General features: G+C 37.8%; 2 protein-coding genes across 3 annotated transcripts in view; one reads left to right on the top strand and one right to left on the bottom strand.

Annotated features, from left to right (window-relative positions):
• Positions 1 to 9,271, top strand: part of LOC122794083 (LARGE xylosyl- and glucuronyltransferase 2-like) — a gene marked incomplete at its 3' end in the record, with an annotated part of 516,130 nt that extends 506,859 nt beyond the window's left edge. The window contains 1 exon segment of the mRNA XM_044062221.1: positions 8,993 to 9,271. Within this exon segment, the coding sequence (XP_043918156.1) occupies positions 8,993 to 9,271 (279 nt within the window).
• NAF1 (nuclear assembly factor 1 ribonucleoprotein) overlaps positions 1 to 18,629 on the bottom strand; it is a 1,472,570-nt gene that overhangs the window by 1,199,420 nt on the left and 254,521 nt on the right. The gene's annotated exons all lie outside the window — the stretch shown is intronic.

The following is an 18,629-nucleotide window of genomic DNA, read 5'->3' as shown; positions in this document are numbered from 1 at the left end:
ATTTCACATGTAAAGTGTATTTTATTGCTGCGACTTCCTGGCAGCTGTGGATCACAAAGAAATGTTAAATTTTGAGTTCTGTTAGCCTGGGAACTAAATCAGAAGTGAGAAGAATGATGTAATCTGAAATAACTCGGCAGTAATGCATATTATCAATTTAAGGACTATCTCAGAAAGAAAGAAGTGCATTTTGTATTTTGTTCTGAAGCTGACAACAACTCACCAGCACTTTGTCTTGTATGTAGGATTGAGATCATAGTATTTCTATTAGAGATAGATAGGAATATAGCCAGATTAGTCTAGCTGTTTTCTATATTTGTCGGACTGTCCTACAGTGTTGCTTTAAAGTATTTCCTGTGATTTCTGAACTCTCTATTGTCACTGTGTTGAATTAATGAGCATTGTCTTGTGTTTTTATTTATTATTAAATATTTTTAAACCTTTTAACCATGGCTGTTTTGTGTAGAGATAATTTAAGCTCTTATGGTATTTGCATGTATTTGGTGATACTGTACAAGCCCCTCCAGTAGCTTTGCTGTTCATCACACTTACTGTTTGCATAACAGTAACATTTCACAGTAGAATTGGTTACCCTTTGGGAAGGGCCTTATTAGCAGCTGATAAATAGTGGTTGGTGGCAATTATTTCTACCTTATAGTCTGGGCAGAAGAAGGCATAGCTAGTGAACCTGTGCCAGCCTTCCCCAGGAGTGTCTATTTGTATATAAATCCTATGTCAAAGTGTGTGTGTGGGTCAGCTACTTGGGAAGGGACATGAAGCACTGGTTGGACAGAGAGGGTGCTGGAGGATTTGGCTTGACCACTCAGCTGAGATCTGAACCCTACAGCTGTGCCAGCGGGGAGTCTTATTGGGGATCTGGGGAGAGAGAGAGAGAAACCAGCTCCAGACTGACTGTGATATCGGTGTGCTCTTAAGGGAAATTGTATTTTACGGCATGTGTACTTATCTTCCCAATGTGGATGCCTCTCATTGGTGCTACTGGTGAGAATTGAAGCTCCTTGATTACTGGGTCAACGCATGGGTATCACACTTAGTTCTGAATTTGTGTTTGTGATGTATTTGTTTTAAACTGGCTGTTCACATTAATATTTGCTCTAATGGTGTTATGGTAGGTACCAAATGTCACTGCTGATGGAATCTAGTGTTATAAACTGACCCAGGGGAATGCTTAGAAATGTTGGAAGTAACTTTGGCTGTATTTGGGAAGTGGTAGTTATTTCTGCTGCATTCACCTCCATGCAACCACTCACGGAGGAAGAATTATCAGCTTGTTGAGGCACAGGCTGGTCATAAGGTGGAGTGTGTGCAGAAGGCAACAGAAAGACATTCATTATCTGATGATTCTGGCTAAGTAACTGAAAAGTTTTCTAATCTTTTAATGGATGAATACCCAAGGAATGGCACTTCTTCTATGATCATTTCTTTTATAATAAATGTATTGTTCTATTAGCTGCTTGCAACTGTGACTTTATTCTGAGTTATGTTTTAGACGTCTAACTGTTGATTCTTTTTCCTTATTTTTAGTTTCTTGCCAGTCATTAAAAGCTGACCAACATGAGCTGGTACCTTATTACCCTTTGTTTTAGTTTGTTTTTTAGATTTTCTAAAATTTTCTTAACAAAATTATTTTTTTTTCCGGAAACTGTAATGCTCTATCATTTTTAGCGAGCTCAGACCATTTTACCAAATAACTATACCGGTCTCTTCTCTATTTATTAAACATATACCTGCCTGAAGTTTCATATTCTCTGGATCTTATAAACCACTTGTACTGGCATCCATTATAAAAAAAAAAAAAACTTTCATACCAAAGGGATAGATATACGATTGTAATTAGATTCACTCAGATTCATATTGAAGGAATCTTCTGTGTTCTTTTTCATTATATTTGCTTAGACCCTACTCACACACGTGAGAAAGGTATTCTGTCCTTCTGACAAGAATACTTCATCCTTGTATTTAGTGATAAGACCCCACTAGCACACAATGAAATAAACTTTATGCTTTTTGTATAGTTAATTGCACATACATACAATTTCCCAGACATGTACAATTTGCCCACTCGCATACAATTAAATATAATGGAGAGGTTATTGTAAAGCTTACCTGTTGAGATCTTAAACTCTGCTGATAACAAAAAGAGAAATTATGTATTGGTACGCTAGAAACTTGCCAGACAGAAAACCTGTCACAATGGGCCCAGAGGCAACTTGTAATGCAGCAACACACAAAAAGCTTGGAAATCCGAGTATATATGGCACTGAACTGTTATGATACCAAATAATTTCCACACAACACAGTTCAGCAGGTAATAGTAATCTTTTTTTTTTTTTTACAAATAAAGGCATGTACATGGGAGACTAGAAAATCAAGGTCTTGTCTCCTCAAACAGTAGAATCATACATTCTTTATTTTTTCTGATTAAAAGCACCATTTTATAGCAATCTTAGTATAACCACCGACCAATTAAAAGTTAACACAATAACATTATTTCTGCTACAATGTCCTGACTCTGTGTTTATCACTTTAAATATTAGGCATGAGTTCTGTATTCCTTAAAATATGTATCTATAAAGAACAGAACTTTCTATACTTTTGCCATGCTGGCATTTCTTATACTTGTCAGGAAGTAAGTCATCAGATACTTATGGAAAAGCACTCAGTAATCTATCTTGAAATGAAAGCATATTAAACTGAAATGTACTCTTAACATTTTCCTTCTCTGTACACCTCACCCTTCACAGGTAGATCAGAACAAGCACTCACTTCTTTGCTATCCACAACAGCATAAGGTTAAGGAGGTCAGGGTCCCATGATCACAATTTCAAATGAAATCTTTTTTTTAAAAAGGCATACCTTGATAATACATTGCTCCTTAAAACCCTTTAGCAACCACTCATATTTTTAACACTCCCTATGGCCATGTCTTTAAATCAAATATTGTCCCTGACCTTTAAGTTATTGACAAACAGACTGTGGCCAGATCCTAAAAGAACATGGCATGGAGACCAGAATATGCAGAGGACTTTGGTTCCCCACAGACTGAATAATACTGAAGCCAGGTCATGATGTTTAGTGCTATTTTCTTATAGCAGTGCTGTTTTATTAGCAGTATGAACACAGATTTCTAAATGGTAATACCTGCATCAAGCATCATCCACCATCATCGGACCTCGCTTTGGTGCTTACTCGTGTAGATTACTATAAAGCCCTTTACTTGGGGCTTACAGATAGTGATCTGGCACATCTTCAGCAGTTGCAGAACTCGGCAACCAGAATGTTCATTGGTGCCACGCAGACCTGTCATATTATGGCTGTCCCTGTGGGATCTATACTGGAAAAACATAGGACTTCAGACCCATTCTGGCTCTCAGTGCCCTAAACTCATGCAACTCATAGCAAACATTTTGAGTGATTATTATCAGATGGACAGTTTAGAAGACTACAGAGAATTGTAACTAGTGCAACGACATGAACTTGTAAATTAATTAGCTGTCACAATCAAGTTGAGCCTTAACACACATTTTTGGGGTGAATTTGTGAATATGCATCCATATGTTGTCTCATTTCAAGGGTGGCTAAACTATTGTATTACTTGACTTACAAGGGATGTCTCTTCCGTAGGTAAGGGGACACAGTGGGTCAGATACCTATCATACTAGCAGGTCCTATTTGTTACAGTGAGGGCTGAAAGCTTTTGATCAGGTATTTGTAGTATTACCAGTCCTTTAATGGTGAAAGAAGTTGTGTAGCACAGAAAGCTAATTAAAGGTAACCATGCACAAGCCTGTAGGAAATGGAATAAAATGATAAGGCCTATAATATGTCGGAGTAACTTATGAAGCTTAGTAATGTGATGGTTTTAATTAGAATTTGTTAGGATATTTCACTTTGAGTAAAGTATGCGCTTGTCTGTCACAAGGAAATTAGGTGTGCTCTTTGGAACTCTAAGATACCTACTTCTACATAAATTAATACCAAGGAATCCAGTCAGGGTCAACACTTTTGGGTAGCAGTTAGTCACTACCACTTTAGAAGTCTTACATTTGATCTTTAGTACAGCCTCAGAGTGTTCATATTCAGAAACATATTTGCATTGTTTTAGCTGAGAGTAATTTTGTAATGCAGTGACATTCCAGAAGTGAGCCAAGACATTGGCAGATTTCATATTTCAAAAGATTTAAGAAGAAAATATAATATGCTTACCTTATGCATCCTAAAACTGTTTGTGGTGGGAGTGTAGGGCAAGAGACTTTACATGGATCAGTGCATAAATTAAAGGAAGGAAGTACTCTGCCTTAAGAAAAAAACAAATGAGCAACAACACAGCAGGCATAAGGTACATGCAGCAGTTAACAGGGTGTACCTAATCCCAGAAAGAATAGTGAATTACTTGAAGTCTTTCAATAGAGACTGTGATTTTGTATAAAGAACATGATGGGACTCTGAAACATGTTGATTAGGTACAAGAGGATCATTTTAGTAAAAGAGGGAGAAGCAGATGGCCAGATGGAGCCCTAAACACTAAGCACCTAAGGCAAGCAAGCACACTTCTAGGACTCTCGTCATAGGAGACTTCATTGTAAGATATACTGATACCCCTCTAACCAGACTGAACAAGGAGAATATAGTTGTTAATTGCTTATCTGGAGCCAGAATCCACCAAATCACGCATACACACGCGTCTTTACGCCACAGGTACCTGTATGATTCCATCATAGTCCATGTAGGTGTAAATGACCTGAGATGCACCTCCTTGGACTATATGAAGAAAGACATTAAGGAGTTTTCAAACAATGAGTCTCAGACTGGTAAGAGCCTAGCACTGAGCACAGTGTTACTATCTCCAAGGATTATGCCACAGTATGAGCAAAAAATGATTGATTTCAACAAATGACCGTCATTCAAAGTGAATCCAATATTTGTCAGCTTAGGAGGACATGGGTAACAGACCACATTCCTTTGCCAAGGATGGTCTTCATTTTTCCCCTGTAGACTTTCATATACTGGCTAAAATTGTATTCACCCTCATTGTGCCTTTTTTACGCAACGGCCAATTGACAAACCTACTGACATAGCAAAATCAACTGAACTGAACCTCAAGGTATTACTGCTCAAAGCCAGGAGCCTAAATAAAAAAAATATATATACTCCCTCCAAGCCCTCCTCACTCTCGAGAATATAGACATCTATGCAGTTACAGAGACATGGTTTAAAATGGCAGAGAGGACTCCAGCAGTGCAGGGTTTCAGTGCCTTCCACACATATAGACCAGTATTTGCACAAACAAGAGCCAAAGGTGGAGTTGTCTCAATATACATCAATATCAATATACATCAATAATAAGCATACCTGTAGGGTGGTCAAACAGGATGATATGCTAGAGTTCCACATGCAGATCACTTTAGACAAAATCCAGTACCATATTTTAGCCAACTATAGAGTCACCCTGCATGTCCCAAGAAGGTCGCAATGCATACTTGGACCTACTAGTGGCACTTAAAATTCCAGCCTAACACTCTACTCATGGGAGACTATAATTACTCATGTATGGACTGGGAATCATACACAACCTCAATTCTAGAAGCACAGAGACTCCTGGACTTGATAAATAACAAACACCCTTAACCAAAACGTGAATACCCCCACTAGAGGCTCCAACATACTGGACCTCGTGCTTACATACATGGGAGAGCGCAGTATCTCCTCCCCCCCCCAATGCCTCATCCTCTGTGGTAAGGTCCGACCATAAAGCTATCTCTTTCAAAATCAACTTTGTAATCTCATTAAAAACTAGTGACAGTTAGGAACTATTCCAAGGCAAATTACCTTTTATTAAGTGAAGTTTTGTCAAAATTGAGTGGCCCTCCAAACCCAGAGAACACAGCAGCGTATGTTGAGTCATGCTCAGAAACTCTGTACAATCATGTCAGTGGCTGTAAAGAGGCTGCTGTACCTACCAAAAGTAAGCTCAGAACTAGCCCTAAATACAAACTGCACTGATGGCATCCCAAAAGTAAACAGGATATACAACAAAAGGAAACAGCTATTGCAAAAATCAGGAAGGGTAATTCCCATAAAGATAAAAACTGTCATCAAACTAAATAGGCAGCTAAGAGGGTTATTTAGGTCAAGCAGATCTCACTGTGAGGTAAAGATAGCCTCCCAGGTGAAAGACAACAATTAGATCTTCTACAATTATGTCAGAAACTGCAAGGGCAGCACACAGCAATGTCCTGAACTGTGCCACATTCACTAAGCCTGGCAATATAGCTAACCTGTTAGCAGAAAGATTAATTTCCAATGTTACCCCCTCTCGTGACCTCAATCATCCCCCCAAAAATACCCTCAAATGTAACCCCTCCAATTTATAACTAAGGGGGCATGTACTTGGATGCACTTACTAAAGCCAAGAACACAGCCTCAGTGGGTCCCAATAACATCGCAGGATGCATCCTATACAGTCTAAAATTTGACTTATCAGGACCCCTGGAGTCATTATGTAACTGTAGTCTTAAAACAGGCTTTGTGCTATGTGAATGGAGGACTGTGATGACCATCTCCCTTCATAAGGGAGGACCTTCAACAGATCCTGGAAACTAAAGACCCATTAGTCTGACCAGTCATATTTGGATAGCCATGAAAAGAATTCTCATAGAAATTGTCAACAAGGACACAGGAGCCTTCCAAACAATGGATCCATCCCAGTTTGGCTTTGTGAAAAAAAGTTCATGATTACTGAATCTGTGGACTCCTTTGAAAAGGTCAATAAGGCAATGAGTGAAAGGAAAATGGTGCATAATGCCTACCTAGATCTGGCTAAAACATTTTAAAGAATACTCCACTCGGGCATTGTCAGTTAACTTGTGGAACTAGGTATAAAAAAGGAAACTGGCTAGCCTTAAAACATCCCACAAGGCAAAATAGCCTACTACTTACCTCTGAACCTATAACTTAAAACTCAATATTAACAAATGCATTATACTACCATTTGAGAATTCTCCCACCCTGGTTAACTTTATCATCAATGAAACACCCTTAAAAGTTGATTCACTAGTCAGGATCTGGGATCTCATGTAGATTGTAACCTAGCCTTTGACCAACATGTGTCTAAGGTAGTAAGAGAATCCTTCTATGTTGCTCAACGTATAAGCAAGGGCAGGGCATCTAGGTCTAGACAGGTCATCATATCACTGTACTCTGCCCTCATCAGACCTATCAGAGAGTATAATTCCCCATTTGGTATCTATTTGACTGGGCACATGTAGCAACTGGAATGTCCACAAAGGTTCCTTAAAAAAAATACATGGCCTAAGAATGTCCTACGCTGATTGCTTCAAAGCCCTGTCTCTGTACTCCGTATTATACAAACTTCTGAGAGGAGATCTTTACCTGGCATACAAGGCATCCCTGGTCCCCATTTTGATGAACTTTCTGCACATCCTCAAAGCAAACAGCATTAGAACTACTAGATTAAAAGGCCTACATTTTGCTTTTGTGACATAAATAGTACATTTTGGAGAGACATATATATATTTCTCAGAGAATTCTCATTACTTGGAACAGGCTGCCCATCCATTTGAAGCAGAGTCCCTGTTTATTCCTATTTAAGCACAACTTGGATTAATGGATGGGTTATCGGAAATTCACCACTGATGGACAGAGCCAGTCAGTAAATCACCCCCTATGTAAATCAAATTTGTGGGTCACATTTGGGTTGTCAGCTTCGGCTTATAAAGGACTTGTGGTCATTAGCCTAGTATACACTTATGAACCTAAGTATCATCTGGAGCAGTAGTGACAGAAAAGATAGACTATGTCAGCTTGTCTTTTAAAAGAATCTGTGCAGGTCAGTTATACCATCCTCTAGCACATGAAAATGTGCATGGGGCTTCATCAGTATCTATCAGTGTCATGGGGATGGCTTGGAAGGCAGGACTACATTCCCATGGTCCACCATTCACAATTTCCTTTCCCACTCACTCATTACCTTGCAGCTGTTGTAGCATGTAGCATAATGTCTTTGGCTTGAAACTCAATGTCTCTTCCTAGGTTTACATCTGTTGTATTTGACCTGTCTGTTAAGTCAGCCCAAATTATGTTTGTTACATTTTGTGTTCATCTATGCTGCTAGTACCCCAGGATTGAAAGACACTCCAGGTCTTTTGATGGTCATTAAGGTTAGGGTATACAAAGACAAATTTCCTTTCCATGGATGGCCTGAGACTGTCTTAGTTTAATGTGGTTCAGCAAACAGGTGGAAGGGCACCTTCACACGTATTTCATCAGCAAGCAGAAGTGTGTATGCCAAATGTGGCATTAGGTATATGAAACTTAAATAAAAATGAAACTGTTATGGTCTAAGGAAAGACAAGTGTACTATATGTGAGACTTCTGCATTGTTTTCCAGTCAAATTACTAGGTAGCATATACAAAGGTGTAAAGATCTAGCCACCTTTCTTCTAATCTCTTCCTAAAAGTAATATGTTTGTTGGATATGTGTGGACAGATGTATTGTTATCCAAATTCAGTGAAAGAAAAATATTTCAGAAAGGAGGAAAAGGGCATTGCAAAAAGAAAAGAGATTCATTTTTTTCTCCTTTTTGCTGTAGTTTGATAGCTTCATTTAGATAAACGTGGTTCCCACAGGATATGTATCTAGGCTTTTTTCACTGTTTAGTCTATTCTCATACCTATGTGGTCTGTGCTTTTCCAGCACTTCACCACTCTCTTCAAGAAATAAACTCCTCCTACTTTCGTAAGTTGCACTACAACTGCAAAATTTACTGTGTTCTGCAAGCTGCCCAAAATGGTGTCCATTCCAAAACGTTAGCTAGCGTACCGCATTTCCAAGAATGCTAAGGGACCACAGAATGTCCCAAACTGTTGAGTAGTTTAGACTCACTGTTCATTAAACTTGCCTTTGTAGACCTTTAATTGTAATGAATTTGTCATTCTTTTTTCACTGTAGATTACAGATGTTGGAGGCCATTTGTAAGCACTGGGATGGACCCATGAGTTTAGCTCTGTACATGTCTGATGCAGAAGCGCAGCAATTCCTACGCTATGCCCAAGCTTCTGAGGTGCTGAAAAATCGCAAGAACATTGGCTATCACATTGTGTACAAGGAGGGACAGTTCTATCCTGTCAACTTTCTCCGGAATATTGCTCTGAAGAATGTTAACACACCATATGTATTTCTCACAGACATTGACTTTCTGCCCATGTATGGACTATATGAATACCTCAGGTGGGTTTAAAGCTATATTCTGTCCTGGAAGCCATTTGCAATACAGTCATATACTTTTCTGTTTTCAGGGTGAAGCAGTCCTGTGTTTTTCACAATTTTAAGCATGATCACTAGTTTACAAAAGTAGCCAACACAAAGCATTTTGGCCCGGCAGTATGAGTACAGTCCAACAGTCTTCTTCTTCTTTCGGCTTTTCCCAGTTAGGGGTCACCACAGCGGATCACCTGTCTGCTCATGATTAGCAGTAGAGTACAGTGTTGAGTTGCCAGCCCAGTACCCAACCTTCCATGGAAGGCACACACATGCACACCTAGGGCCAATTTAGAGAGTCTAATCCACCTACAGCATGTCTTTTGGATGTGAGAGGAAACCAAAGTACCCAGATGAAACCCACGGGACCAAAGGGAGGACATGCAGACTCAACACAGAAGGCACCCCAGCCAAGGATCAAACCGGAGAACCTCTTGCTGTGAGGTGACAACGCTAACCGCTGCACCACCGTGGCTGCCCAGTACAGTCCAACAGTGCCGATAGAATTTTTATTTAGGTTGCTTGTAATGAGCATCTAGGCTGAAATAATGCTTTTTATCTGTGTCACAATAATAATTTTGGAGACTAAAGTCACTAACCATGCCAGCTGAACAGTGGAGAATGTAGAAGCATCTTTTGAATTGTTATTAGCAGGAAGTTGTCCTTGTCAGCATCATCCCGTAGACAAAATCAAGGCATTTTGCATACACCTCTGTTTAGCATTTGATGAAGTTACACAGTTATCAGGGTCTGAATAAGCTGATACTGCAGGATAAGGGGGAAATTTTATTTACCTGAATCAGAAGTAATTGTATTCAAAATGTCTTTTTGTTTAATTGAATATGTTTGTTTCATGTTTTTGTGTATTCTGTACATCGCCACCTTTATTGGAGAGCAAAAAGTCTGCAGCAGGGTGTTGATGTATAGCTTATTCTCACTGAAAACAAGTTTGCCATGATGCTCTGACAGTAATAAAGCTAACGGTCACCATGTTTTTACGCTAGCTAAAACAGCTTTGCTGTTTAGCAAGTATAATGTGAAGAGACAGAGAAAAGTATGGTGTGTTTTGTCTGCTTATGTGTGTTTGCTTGTGGTAAAACAAACCACCACAATTCTTGTGTTCTCTAAACAGTGCTTTGCTGTTTAGTGAGAGTAAAATGAAAATAAAATGTCAATTAAATTAAAAGAAGTAAAGAAGAAAAGTGTGTGCATGTGTGTATGTGTACTTGCTTGTATGTGAGAGATGGAGAGTGAGTGAATGAGGGAGAATGACAGAAACAGAACTGACTGCAACAGATAGTCCATCTGGAGCATAAAAAGAAAAGTAAAACTATTGTGTGTGATATAATTTGAATGACTTTAGTGTGTGTGTGTGTGTGTGTGTGTGTGTGTGTGTGTGTGTGTGTGTGTGTGTGTGTGTGTGTGTGTGTGTGTGTGTGTGTGCATGCATGCGTGTGTGTAAGAGATGGAAATACAGTGAACGAAACAGAGAGACAGGCAGAGAGGGACAGAATCAGAAACAGCTGTGACTGCAACAGGCAGTCCATTCACATGCATTCGATCTCTTAAAGTCTTAATGTCTGGCATTACTGGATGGCTTTAAACTTCATTGATTTTCATTAGTTAAAGCAGTACTATCTTATGCTGCAAAATCATAGACTGTAAAGGGGGGTCTGCAATGCCTTTTATTCAATTTTTTTTATTACATATTTTTATTTGTATGACACATTTGAGGATGTGTTCACTAATCAAGTACTTAAATTGCTCTGTATGTGGGTTTGTCTGTATATATATATATATATATATATATATATATATATATATATGGGTCTAGGATGTTTGCTCGAATGAGCAAACATCCGAAATCCAAATAGCCGGGCATACTTATGTGAAAGTGCTTTTCACCGAAGAAGCACTTTCGCATAAGTATGCCTGTTGCTGAGGCCGTACTACGGTACGGATAAGGGAAAATTTCCTTTTCCCCACTGTAGTGTGGTCTCGGACGAAAAATATGAAAGTAGGGGGGGAGTGTGCAGGGGGGCAGAGCCCCCCCCTGCTAAAACATTAATGCAGTGTTTTTCTTTTTTTTTGTAACACGTTTTAACGAAAGCGTTTTTTCAGTAAAAATGCTTTCATTAAAGTGTGTTCGGTTGGTATGGATTCGGACGTTTGCTCATTCGAGCAAACATCCTAGATCCAGATATATATAGATATATATATATGTATATATATATATATATATATATATATATATATATATAGTGTGTGTGTGTGTGTGTGTGTGTGTGTGTGTGTGTGTGAATATTAAATGCTTAAATGACTTACAGTTTGAATGTAAAATACTTATTCCAAGAAAAATTATATATACTACAGCAAGTTTGAAACATTAGATGCCAGACGTATTTTACATAAAAAAATATATATTAATCAAAAAAGCAAAACAGTAAGTAAATGCAAAATAATTTAACCACTATCCCATTCCATAAGCACAGTAATGCCCTCCAGGGTGCACGTTATTATGTAAGTAATGCCCTTCCAGGGGTGTACAGGTTCTCCGCCTGCAGTGTTGGGTCTTAGAACACCTCTTGGTGTGCGTTATTTACACAGTAACACACACGCTGTTGACATTATTGCTTGCGTAACACAGTGTAGGAAGATGTGAAGTGCTCATACCTCTAAAGTTAATAAAGGTACTTAAGGATAATTAAAAAAATTACAAAAAAACCCCTTCACTTTTCATTTTGCACATTGGCCACTGCAAGTGACAAAAACACAGACTGTTATTTAAATAATGCTTTTATGTAGAGGCGAGGAAGCATATGAATAGGTTAAAAGTTTTAATGATGTAGTCTTAATCCATGAGTATGGATTAAGTTAAAACCTGTAATTGATTTTTTCTTTCAGAGTGTAGCTTCCCCTATATATTCTTTGCTTGGATGACAAGCAGGAGAGAAAATGACAATAATTAGGGACTCAGCTAGCAGCAACCACAGAGGATTCCTTTCACAAGCTTGACATTTCAAAACTTCAAACTGCAAATGGTTGCAATAAGATCGATGTTTTGAAACTGCCACACTGTGTGGCAATCTCCATTCAAAATGTTTGAATGATAAATTTAACATTTCCGTCACGGTAGTGTGATCACGGAGTTGGTATATTTATTTAGATGTGGGAGGCTTGACTACCCTGCAATAACATAAAATATATATTTTTTTATTTTTTTTTTATTACAGTTATGAAGTTTCAAAACTTCATTCTTATGCTCTCAACCATTTGCAGTTCGAAGTTTTGAAACTTCGAGCTTGTAAAGTAGATCTACCACTGAATACACATGTATGTGATTGAGGGTGACTAGCACATTTGGTACATTCATTTTATATGGATTTTTCTAGTGAGGTGAGATACTTTATTTCCTTTTTAATGACACTGGTTGGAAGTGTTGTAGAGTTTGAGGTATACTGTTACAGAAAAACTGAAAAGTTATTGGAAATTGAAGCAGTTAGTGACTTTTGCTTCTTTGTGCATTTGTTACTTTAACCCATTTTAATGTTATGAGGCTATTGATTCATAATTTATGATTTACACAGTGCTTGAATTTGTAAAAGAACAAAACTAATTGCAAGTTAAATCAGTTACAAGTACTAATGTAATAACTTGGGGAAAGTCTAAATTTGTACTTTAGATATATTATAAGACATTTTACCACTGTTCTCTTGATGTGAGAGTGGATATTTTGAGATGTAATTTGCAAATGAAGTGTTAGAAGGTGATTTTTTTTTTAATAAATTGCATGTGCTAAGGTGGTAAGGTTCATTTGGGGTGAAGGTACTCTCTTTGGAAATGTGATTTCAACATGGCTTGCATGGAACATCTGAACTACATTCAAATTTTCCCTAGCATAAGAATTGAAGTTATTTCCTCATGCTTTGTTACTCGCTTCTTAGTATAAGATATTGTAGGCACTTTGCATGGTGGTGAGTTGTGGGTGACAAGTGCACCTCTGAGAGAGAGAGCAGTAACGGACAAGCATCACAAAATGTGTCTGCTTTTTCTCTGAGGTGCAGCAATATTGAACTAAGAATGATAAAATGTAAGTGGTTACACTATGAGGCCTCCATGGGTGGAGGTGGGTAGTACTGAGGTGCTTGCCTCCCTGTAAACATTGCTTCTTTAACAGTGTCAAATTAGTTTGTAAAATGATAAGCTCAGATATGTACATTACAAAAAAGGTGTGCACACAGACTGTCATTTGCGAGCTGCTGTAGCCAGGCTACTGACATATATGAGCTTGTGATTCAAGCTGATGTAATGGTTCTTTGTAGTTTAGCTCTAATTATAATGTGAGTAATTGTACAGCTTTATCACTTTAACACTAAACTGTTGGACATGCCATTACTAATTGTATGGATGCTGTTGTGTAGTTAACTGTTGCATATGTGACATTTGTCTTATAAGCATTTCCAGATGTTTCTGTTATTGAATGATATAGGATTAGGTATCAGCACGTAAAAGCACAGACACTCGAGGATAAAAAATCCACTTTATTCGATAAAAACCACAGTAGTTGAGCGCTTTCATGTGCACACAGGTAGACTTCCTCAGAACAACTTCACAATTAATTGCTTGAGTTAATATAGACCCAAGCATCCAATCCATTTACCTAGTTGTGTTAACAAGCAATAAAAAAAATATAATTAGAAAATTTAAAGTCATTAAAAATACTTTAAAGTGCTTTAAAGTGCCATGTGCTTTAAACTGACAAATAAATACACTACTACCCTTCATATAAAAACACTAGACACCTATTGAAAGACTCATGGGACTTCTTAGGGAGACTAACACCCGACTTGTACACCACAAGTATACATCTGGTCACTATTGACGTAGTAGACCTTTTTTCCAGCATCCCTTTGGATGAAGGGATGAGGAAATTTAGCAACAGCATTGACAAGTATAGTACCTTAGATTGGGACAAGAAGTTACTAGTGATGGAATTCATTGACATTGTGTTAACACACAATTATGTGTATTTTGAAGGTGAATATTACAGACAGTGCAAAGGGGTAGCTATGGGAGCGGCTTGTGCTCCCATATTTGCTAATTTGTTTCTACTAGATTGGGAGAATGAATACATTTTGCAAACTGAATGGAAAAGTTATATTAACCTATACACGAGATTTTTGGATGATGTATTTATAATTTGGAATGGGGGAGAGGTCAAACTTAATGAGGTCATGAAATATTTAAACACTAGAAGTGACTTCTTGAAATTCACGTTTAATATGGACTCTAATTCCATATCATATCTTGACACTTGTATAAGTATTGGACATGAAGGATTTAAGTCTAAAATATTCAGAAAGAACACCTTCAGCGACTCATATTTACAATATACCAGCTGCCATCCCTAGTCACAAAAAAGAAGTATAATAAAGGGACAATTTATCAGAGCAGCGAGGATGACATCTGATTTTGCTGACTTGTTAGTTGAATTGGACTTTATAGGAGAGAAGTTTAGAACCAGGGGATATCCAGGCAATATGATTACTGAACTAAAAGAATATGTAGTCAGTAATAGGGACACCCGGTACAAATCCATTTTGGGGTCAGTTGTGCAAGATACATTAGAAGTGGCAGAGAATAATAGTAAGAGCAATGTCAATAATTATTCTGGGGCATGTATCCTACAGTTTGCACCTCACACACAGGATATAAAGGAAATAGTGGAAAGGAACTGGAATGTGTTGAGAATAGACAATAGTATATATAATATTATTGGAACAAGACCTTCATTCATATATAGAAATGGATTTAATTTGAAAAATGAGTTTGAGCACAAAATTAAAGACGGTAAGAGGAAGGATATGCAGATGGGCACACAAAAATGTGGGACATGTAACCAGTGTATCTATATTATAAATACTAAGAAGTTGTTGTTAGAGGACATTAACTCTACTGAAGTTATATTCCAAAGGGGTAATTGTAGAACATCCCACATAGTATACCTAGCTAAATGCACGAAATGTGCCTGTTTCTACGTAGGCAAAACTGATAGATGCCTTCGAAACAGGATATACGACCACTATTGTTGTATTAAAAGGAGAGAGGAAAAAAATGCCTTATGGAAACACTTAAAAGGAAACGAAAGTTGTGACAGGTTTCTTTTTGGCATTTTGGAGATTGTACATCCAAACCCTGGGGGGGGGGGTTGTATCAAGAAAAAACTAGGTGAAAGAGAAGTAAGGTGGCAGATAAAATTGAATGCCTCCATGTATCCTGGTTTAAACGAAAATATTTCAATTAAACCTATTTTGGACCATAATACACATTAATACATGACTACAAGGCACTACTGTCAATTACATATGATTTAATTTCCATATTGTATTTTACAGCAAGAAAGTTTTAGTGACATTTTGAACATGTTCATTTTAGTACTAAAAATCTGAGTTACAAGCTATTGGTTATATTTAGGGAACATACATATTACACACTGTTCTCAGACTTACACCTAGTAAGGGTAGTAGTGTATTTATTTGTCAGTTTAAAGCACAGGGCACTTTAAAGCACTTTAAAGTATTTTTAATGACTTTAAATTTTCTAATTACATTTTTTTATTGCTTGTTAACACAACTAGGTAAATGGATTGGCTGCTTGGGTCTATATTAACTCAAGCAATTAATTGTGAAGTTGTTCTGAGGAAGTCTACCTGTGTGTAGATGAAAGCACTCAACTACTGTGGTTTTTATCGAATAAAGTGGATTTTTTATCCTCGAGTGCCTGTGCTTTTACGTGCTACTACCTAGAACAGTTTGGTTGCTTACATTTGTTTTCACAGTTGACTGTTCTGGTACATATCTATTTTTCTATAGGATTAGGTATGTAATAGTCTTGGTTAAGCGTCTTTTTTGTAACTTATTTGAAATATGGGCAGTTGCTGAAATGACATTTGGTACCTCTTTTGTTAAAGGACACTTTGATATACAGGGATATGAGTTGGATTGGGCACTCCACTTAATGGGAGAGGGTACAGTCAGAGTCAGGCATATGAAAGATGTCATGAAGCATACCTGCTATAACATATCTCTCACTCTCTTAATGCAGTAAATCTGGACAAAGCCAAATAAAATGAGGTGGAAGAGACCCAAAGTTAGGGGCAGATGTTAATTATTACTCTTATAAACTTATGCAGTAGGTAAAATAGTAGATTTTGCAATAAAATGCATTTTCCAAAGGATATGAACTCTGAAACTCAAATGTCTGTCGTTTAGTGAGTTCATTCCTCAATAATATGCCAGAATGTCAGATTTTATGAGGAACAGACCAAAAACATGACGTAAAAATGTGAACAGTTTAGAGGTATGCCTGCTTAAAGGGGGTTGTTGAGTAATTGTTAAAGTGTTTGCCTCAGAGACCCAAGGTACAGAGTAGGATTCTTACCTTTGAAAGAGAAATTGACTAGACATAAAATGGCCCACATGGGCCGCTAGCCTAGTACTTCTTTATGAACCTAACATTGGTTGAGCTAGTATTGTACATAACAGAATCTTAAGAATGCATGTAAATCAGAAATAGATGTGCAGTTGCAGCCCTTGAAGGGGAGGCTGTCTAGCCTAGAAAGAAGATCCATTTTGGCAACTGACTGCAATTATAGTTTCACTTCCCCACTGCCATGAGAACTGAAAGATGCAGTGAGGTAGAGGGATTGCTGAACTAAAGTGTAAACTAGATAAAGAGCTGGAAATGTTTATGGTCATGGCCGGCAGTTCTTCTTTGGCCATGCCGAGTGCTGTGGAGGCGTAAAATAAGAATCAGAAGTTTTGAACAGACTTCACTAAGACAAAAGTGGAATAGCAAAAGGAAATAATTGTACACTGGGTGGGGAGACAGACTCTGGCATTGGAAGAGGTAGTGATGACCTTGACATTAATACAGAATGACCTCTAGAACAAGTCTTACAGCTGCAGCCTCAGGGTCACAGATTTACCTAAGGGGAGGATGGGAAGGGCACAGTCTTACTCCTGCAGAGCTTGCTAGAATGCCAGACTGCAACAGAGAATGACATTAAAGCAGAAAAGATTCATACATTTTACCATATAAGAGGTAGGTAGCAGAGACGAAGCAAGCAATCCCCACATTTTTATTACTTCTTACAGCCATTTAATACTAATACACTTCCCATTTCTTCCTTCATAAAACCAATCACATTGTCTAAACTGACATTTCAAATTAGCTTCTAGTCACCAACTTTTGTATCCTTAACACTCTTTCATGTGTAATGTTTCTTATTTACTTAGTCCTGTGACTGAAAAAAATTATAATTAAGTTGTGTTGTCTGTGGTGGGACAGCGAAAACCAGTTAAGAATTCTAGCAGGCCATAGTATTTGATGTTCAGAGGACATTTCAGGAGATAGTTATGTAATGAAAGATAGTGAGGACAGCTGCCAAACTGCTGTATTCCACTTTTATAACTGCATGCTGCCAGGAAAACAAGCTATTTGGTTCCCTAGATGAAGCTTTAAAAAGCCTTTATGGTATAGATAAAGAGTGGCAGCCTGAATCAGCAGAATATCAAAAATGCAGTTGCGCAGCATGCCCAGTTTTGAGAGATATGTAAAACTGTTAACTGTTCTTAAATGTGCAAAAGAGATGTGAAATTTCCATTAATACATACACTAGAGTGGAAGTGCTTTCAGGCGAGCACACACACACACACACACACACACACACACACACACACACACACATTACTTCCTGTTAAAAGCTGTGTTGCCTTATTTGGAGTGAGAATCTCTGTTCTAAGCAGCACTTTTTAGAAAAAAAAATCTGTTTAGATTTAAATTTTCAAACTGCTGGAAATGCTGAGCCAAGATTTCTTTAACCAAAAGGATACAAGATCTTTTGCTAAGTTTATACACTATGTAATATACTTCGGTACTTGCATATTATTGCAACCAGATTGCAAATCTCTCACAATCAGGCTCCAAATCGGTCGTAATTGTTGAAATTATGGACAAAAGAGTCATTCTCGTTAATGTCATGAATTTTGACTAATTACTAACCTGGATGTGATATTTTACTGTTCTGTTACTCGGAGTTGAGGCGAGCATCGTGTGACATGTGAACAAAATGTACTGTCTTGTGATACTGGCTGGAGTAGAAATAGAAATGCATTTTGTGAGCTTTCTGTTCAGATCCTTCAGATAGCAAGTTGGCCCCTGCTAGTGTTATCCACTCCTATGTCTGTTAAGTGACCGATGGGTATACGCTTAAAAGTATCACGTTAGTACACATGGATTTTGCCCCCTTTCTTGATGATTTCAGAAC

The sequence above is a fragment of the Protopterus annectens genome, chromosome 2.part1 (genome assembly GCF_019279795.1).
Source record: "Protopterus annectens isolate FY-2018-M chromosome 2.part1, PAN1.0, whole genome shotgun sequence".
NCBI lineage: Eukaryota > Metazoa > Chordata > Ceratodontiformes > Protopteridae > Protopterus > Protopterus annectens.
Note: the sequence above shows the minus strand (reverse complement) of the source record. Positions and strands in the feature narration are given on the sequence as shown.